The sequence below is a fragment of the Typha angustifolia genome, chromosome 15 (genome assembly GCF_048772165.1).
Source record: "Typha angustifolia cultivar Huaian chromosome 15, ASM4877216v1, whole genome shotgun sequence".
Classification (NCBI taxonomy): domain Eukaryota; kingdom Viridiplantae; phylum Streptophyta; class Magnoliopsida; order Poales; family Typhaceae; genus Typha; species Typha angustifolia.
In genome coordinates this window covers 2,379,143-2,385,821 of record NC_133253.1, presented here as the reverse complement: position 1 = coordinate 2,385,821, position 6,679 = coordinate 2,379,143, and the positions used below count along the sequence as shown (strand labels likewise).

The 6,679-nt window shown below is 39.7% G+C and overlaps 1 protein-coding gene across 1 annotated transcript; it reads right to left on the bottom strand.

Moving 5' to 3' along the window:
- Positions 1 to 1,372: 1,372 nt before the first annotated feature.
- Positions 1,373 to 6,349, bottom strand: LOC140778138 (dicarboxylate transporter 1, chloroplastic). Its single transcript, XM_073122704.1, has 3 exons — positions 4,980 to 6,349; positions 3,601 to 3,822; positions 1,373 to 2,078 (listed from the first exon to the last, which is right to left on the bottom strand). Exons 1-3 carry the CDS (start codon positions 6,075 to 6,077, stop codon positions 1,716 to 1,718), a joined length of 1,683 nt encoding a protein of 560 aa, XP_072978805.1. The 5' UTR covers positions 6,078 to 6,349; the 3' UTR covers positions 1,373 to 1,715.
- Positions 6,350 to 6,679: the final 330 nt, after the last annotated feature.

Here is a 6,679-nt window from a genome sequence, read left to right as displayed (position 1 = left end):
ACGCGTCTAATCTGATAAGGTTACTAGAATTAATATAGTTTGCTCACTGGCGCAGTCTATACTCTATACTTGGGAGTCCACAATGGGTGGGGCACGTGGCAGGTCTTAATTGGCTGCTGGGGTATATTAAAGGGTAGAGTTAAAGGTGTGTGGCACATAAGGCAGTGAGAGAGAGAGAGAGAGAGAGAGAGAGAGAAGGGCAGCCAAAAGGAGCGCACACAGAGAGGGAGAGAGAGAGGAAGAAAAGGGCGCGTGGTTGGCACGCTCAGAGCATGGCAGGCGTGTGGGTACGCAAGTTGAATGATAGAGTGCTTATGGTTGGTCCTTTTGTCTTCTTCTCTTTTCCGGGCAGACTTTCCATGGCCTACTTTGTCTGCCGTTCATATCGCTCATTATTTGCCGCCCAGAAAAAAAAGAGAAAAGAATAGTTATAATAATAATATGGGAATTTTGTATTTAATATTGTTCATTTTCAACTATTTGCGGTTTGTTTCGTGCATTTTCAACTTCAGTTAATAATTCTAACATTAAGTTTTTTTTATGTAAGTATTTAGTAAAAATATATGATCTAATGTGCAAATATTAAAAATGCAATGCAATTGTAAATATGTTTTAAGAAAATAAAGTGTTATAAGCAAATTTTTCTTTTAAAAATTGATGAATCCTCGACCAATCATAGGATTGACCAATAGTGGCACAGCAAATGTCGTCATTGTGTTGATGTGCTTCACTTTTTAATAAATTATTATTATTATTATTAAATTAAAATTGTATTATCTTATCGGACATGATATGATACGTGGAGCCTATCTTTTTTTATTTTTTTTTATTTTTCTTATTTTCATCGATCATAGTCAATTATCTAATAGGTAAACCATGTTTTTTTTCACACATGCCTTTCCAAGATTAAGACCACGGGGCTGAACCTAGACAACTGTAAGACAAAATTTATCAAAGATGAGAGAAAAAAAAATTTGATTCACAAGTTGCATATATTTATGGTGTGCTAGTGTTGATGCCAATCTTCTTGCAACGGACAATGCTATCAATAGATGAGTTTTAAAAATTATCGACAATATTTAATATAATATTATCGTATTATTCTTGTACCAACAAATAAAATATTTAATCCTCCTTGTTATTCTATGTTCAACTAGATATTAGTTTAAATTATTATCAATTAATATTATACATTTATATTAATTTTAATAAATATATTAAATTATATTATGTGTTCAACAAAACATCTCTAAATATCCTAAAAATTATTAAAAATATGTGTTTATGCACAGCATGGCCGTAGTTGGGATAGACAACTGCTGATTAGCCTTTTAACAAGAGAGACAAATAATAATACAAAAGGCCAAGTCCATGGTAAAATGATCTCGATCATCGGATCTGTGATCACAAAAGGAGATCCCCTAGTTGCGAAGAAATTATACAACAAAAGGAGAAATCTCATACTATAGAAGTTCTCATAGGGAAAAAAGAAGAAGATTGAATCGGGAAAATTCACCGGATGGATACAAAACTGTATCAATCATGTTCGAGAAAATTGTGTACAACATCAACCTTGTCCTGTAGCAACTTGTGCTTTCTCCAAGCAAGCTTCCCAAAATAAATGATCTACTGAAATTTTAAAAATGGAAGACTAAAATTCTCTTAACTTACTGGGAATATCCCAATAAAAATCAACTGCGACGGCCGGAAACTGCTCACCACAAGCCAATCGTCTTCCACCAGAAGCCTCCAACGCCGAGCCAGATTAGTATGTTCACAATGGATACGATAAAACCATATCCCCACCATTTACTCAATGGCACATAGTTGGCTCCGTAGAAGACTGGTGCAGATCCTATGCCATAATGCGTAAGACCGCCCATGAGATTGGAGAGGAAGGCAAGGATCATTGCTGCGAAGAGAGGAGGGGTGCCCAATGCACTTGCCACTGACAAGAAGGCTGTGAACATGGCTCCGATGTGCGCAGCCCCACTGGCGAAGAAGTAATGGGAATAGAAGTAAAGGAGTACAAGGATGCCGAAAGAGAGCTGCCAAGACAGACCCAACCCTCCTACAAACTGAAATTGAGGTGGAGATTTCATTAGTAGCAAGGAAGGAAGAAATCATAACATAGTATAGCAAAAGATAAGAAATTCATACTATGCATGCAAATACTGATCATAGTGAGAAGTAAATGATGTACACTGAAGGCTGCAGAGGTATGATCACATAAGCAAAAGCAATCTAAATATCCAAACAAATATTAACTGTCTCACAAGAGTTGAAACACCTAACATCCAAAAATAATTCAAATATACAATAAAAGTTGATTTGCACTCTTACAAGTTGATCTGCTGATAATAACGAGACGTGAAAAATTGTTATTTATTTTGTATCACTAGGGTCAAAAGAGCAAAGCAGGTATCCAGATAAAAGTATATGGTTCTACTTTGACCGTCAGTTTCAGCATCTTATCATTGAAACCCAACTATTGCATCAAACAGTGGTTACTAATAGTTTCTGTAGGTGACTCTTGATGCATTGACGAGCTTTTGTGGCGACAAATTAATATTTACAGACTAGATCTCAAGTAGTTGTAGGGTTAATACTCCAAGTAACACATTTTGAGTAAAAATTGGTTTATGACCAATAACCAACTATTGATTCAGATAAAATAATAGATAACAATATAAGAATTCTAGTTTAGGAAAAGAACGCTAGTCAATTCTCACATTGAACCAAAAGTAGAAGGAAAATAACCTCTAAAACGGGCCTAGATTTAGAAAAAGAAAAGCAAAAACATAAACTAGACAGGACCATGGAGTGTGAGAGGAGCCACATCAGAGATTCATTACATTTTAAAACTCAGATATTTCCAGAATCAGCCATGAAAATCAATCTCTTAGATTATAGCTGCTACCATTCAAGTTCAAATTTCAAATTTGTAACTATGATGCATCCGAAGGAACAGCACAGAAAATAGTTCTTTACTAGCTTATGTAAAATCTGATTCAAGTAGCATGACATAAAACAGTATCCAATTCAATCAACTGTTATTCTAGGATCAGATTGAATTTATGAATAACTTAAATTTGAATTGACAAACTAAACTCTGAATAGAGTGGATGATGCAAAAGACTTGTACTAAACTCTGAATAGAGTGGATGATGCAAAAGACTTGTGCGTTGCTATCTAGAGCTTATTAAGTATTGTATAACTTCAAGCAACATGAATATAAGGGTGTGAAACATAAAACCAGCTATGGCCCTATATAGAGTTTAGGTTAATGAAAGCAAAATCAGCCATACAACCATGCACAAAGAGGACCATGCTTGACCCAGCTAGGAACAATCATGATCAACAGTACAAATAGTACAGAAACCAAAACTAATCACGTGTCATTGTTAATTAATGATATAGAGGCATATCTAAGTATATTGACATCTATAATCAATGCTATCATGTAAACTTCTATTTGTAACACCTGTAAGTAAGCTGTAGATTCATGAAAGATTGTCACTGAGAAATTCTTCAGCATATCATATAAAAATAACTTCATCTTCTATCAAGACAAAAATGCAAGGACTACAAAGAAGATACCTTCACAACTGTTTGACTAAACCAGGAGATTAGACCATATTTGTTGAGATAGCCAGCCATTGCAATCAGTGCAGCAAACCAAGTGAGGGTGTCCCATGCCACTGACTCTGCCAAACACTCCTTCCATGTTACAACCCCTGTTATGAGAAGAACGGATAAGCCAAGAATTGCTGCAGTCACTGAGTCCACATTCAGTGCCCCACCAAATATCCATAGCCCAACCTGATTGGAATGATGGAAGAAACAAGTTTCCGTGAGCAAAAGAAAGTCCCCTCTTTTTAGTAAGTTGTGGCCAGGATCACCATGAAAATTTTGTCCCCTCCTTTTAGTGAGTTACAGACAGAATCACCATGCAAATTTCATCTTATAGCTGACCCCTTAAGCATGCTTGTATCCAATATGGCATTAAATATTTAATCGTTGCCTAATAACATTTTGTATGACAAAGAACAGCTCTGTGGAGAAAATGTATATACAGACATAACATAAGTACATGTGGTCCTAGAAAATGTCAGCTAGTAGTAGAAAACTAAAAGTCTACTATAACAAAGCACAATATGTGATTTGGTGAAGAAGGGGAAAGGATTTACAAAATATTGATGAATGTTATAAAACATATTCACAAAGACAAAATTGTACACAGAATAAATATATAGTGATAATCAGGCCAAGCATCACCAACCTACCTGGTTATGGTGTGAGAAAATAAACAACACTGAATTTTAAGGCTTTAAGGATCATAAATGAAAAAGAAAAAAATCTGGCAAAATTGCTCAGGATAGAGAACGTTGCAGAGGATTCAAAGTTCTGTATGGTACAAGAAATCTAGCACGTATCACATAATAGGAACTTTATAAACAATCAAACAGATGAATTTTGATGGTTAATACACCAAACAATTAAACTCACTTCCATGCTCAACTTGGAGAGATAAAATTAAACAGTTTGCATGAAAAGTCTATTTTAAGATCCAAGTACTTAAAAGTAGAACGATGCATTTATAAAATTTTCAAAGAATGGCCTAGATGAAAGACGTATAAAAGGCAGAAAGGCGACTTCTCCGAAGAGAAAAAAAGGTTGCAAACAATGTACCAACAAAATCAAATAACAAAAGAAGGATCATTAGCAAAATTTACAAAGGGAAGTAATCATCCAAAAGCCAAAGATAACTTTATCTATGAAGTCCAAAATATAGATGCTGAGAACTTTAGCTTTAGCTTTGCAAAACTATCTTTGTCACTTATACTTTTCTAGGCAAATAAAGATATGTTGCAGCATAAGGAATCAAGGGAATTACCCTCAAAATTCAATTAGCAGAACAAAAAAGTAACACTAGTGACTCGATCTACACAAACAAAAAACAGAAAAGAGCAACTTACCGTGAGAACGAGAGTCCCCGCCATGATAATCTCATTCTTGGTCATTGGCCCCATCTTCTCCAACTTCTCTCTTGCAAGTTTGGGCGCATCTGGGCTACTCTTCACACTTGGTGGGTAGATAAAGTATAGAAGCAATGGGACAACTACAAGCGACACCAAACCGGGAACTATCGCCGCCACCGCCCAATCCGTCCACCCTATCGTCTGCTTAATCGTATTGAAGGTGAGATTTGCACTAAGAGGGTTCGCGGCCATCGCCGTCAGGAACATCGACGACGAGATCACCGAGGTCTGGAAGCAAGTGAGCATGAGCCAAGCCCCGAGCCGCTCCTCCGTTCCATCCCCGACATTACTGCCACAAGCAACGCAGAGAGACTTCACGAGCGGCAGGAAGATGCCACCAGCGCGAGCTGACACAGATGGGATCGCCGGGGCGAGGAGGGCTTCGCTGAACACAAGGCTGTAACCGAGCCCAAGGGAGGAGCTGCCGAAGAGGGAGACGAACTGGTACGCGACACGGTTACCGAGGCCAGTCTTGATGAACCCCCGGGCGAAGAAGAAGGCGAGGGCAATGAGCCAGGGAATGGGATCGCCAAAAGCGGAGAAGGCAGCAGAGAAAGTTAGGGTTTTGGTGAGCACGGAGGCGCCGAGGCCCATGAGGGCGACGGCTCCAAGGGGGAGGGGTTGGGTAATGATGCCGACGATAGTGGCGAGGAAGATGGCGAGGAGCTGCCACGCATTGCGGGCGACGCCGGAGGGGGGAGGGAGGAGCCATATGATCACGCCGGTGGCGATCGAGGCAACGAGGGGCTTCAAGGCTGCGCCTTGCCACGGCGGACTAGACGGGGCGGTGGATGGCACACCTGCGGCGGAGGAGGCCGCGGCGGAGACGACTGTGGTGGTGGAGATCGGATCGGATCGGCGGAGGTGGAGGAGGGGTTTAGGAAGGCATGATTGGAGCTGGATACTAGAGGAGTTGAGTTTTAAAGAGGAGACGGAGGGGAGAGATCGAGAAGCTAGGGTTTGCAGAGGAAGACGACGGCGGCGGATGGACAGGGTGGGCAACCCTACGTTGCAAGTGAGGGCGGAGGACGCCATTAGTGGCGGATTCGTTCTTGGAATTCCAACTCACTAGCTGAATGGAGTGGATCTCAGGAGATGACGAAGAGACAGAGAGACAGAGAGAGAGGAATCTTGAGAGCGAAAGGAATCTTTGCGAACTCCGTCTTCAATTCCGGTGGTAAAAGGTTGTGATCTCCGTCGAAGTCGGAAGCCGATTGGAGCGATATGGGCCGTCCGTTTCATGTGGACGTGATGCTACTGGATGGATGACGCAAGCCAAATAGGAGTTTTTGTTGCTCGACACCTGGCAGCGTTGGAATTAGTGGTGCCTGTTCTGCCGCAAGTGAAGTTGGACCGTTGGAGTTATTAAAGCGGTTGGAATAAACGAACAGATCCGAACTTACTCTAGTCAAACCGAACAGCTCTTTTCTTTTCCGAAATTATCTCAACTTCCATAACAATATAACAAAATAGGTGTATTACGCAATTATTTTTGTAGAGTAGGCGTCTCTATCCAAGCATCCAATCCAATCCTTCGGCAAAATGAGTGGTTGATGCGTATTAAGATTAAATTTTTTTTTAATATAACATAGGTATATCTTTTATTTTAAACTTGTAAGCGAGCCACAAAATCTTTT

What these genes read in the sequence shown, in the direction of transcription:
- LOC140778138 (XM_073122704.1), bottom strand. Translation starts at nt 6,077, where the DNA reads ATGGCGTCCTCCGCCCTCACTTGCAACGTAGGGTTGCCCACCCTGTCC. An exon ending in CGGGGACTCTCGTTCTCACG is followed by an intron (nt 3,823 to 4,979) that starts GTAAGTTGCTCT and finishes CATTCCAATCAG; the next exon opens with GTTGGGCTATGGATATTTGG. An exon ending in TTAGTCAAACAGTTGTGAAG is followed by an intron (nt 2,079 to 3,600) that starts GTATCTTCTTTG and finishes CCTCAATTTCAG; the next exon opens with TTTGTAGGAGGGTTGGGTCT.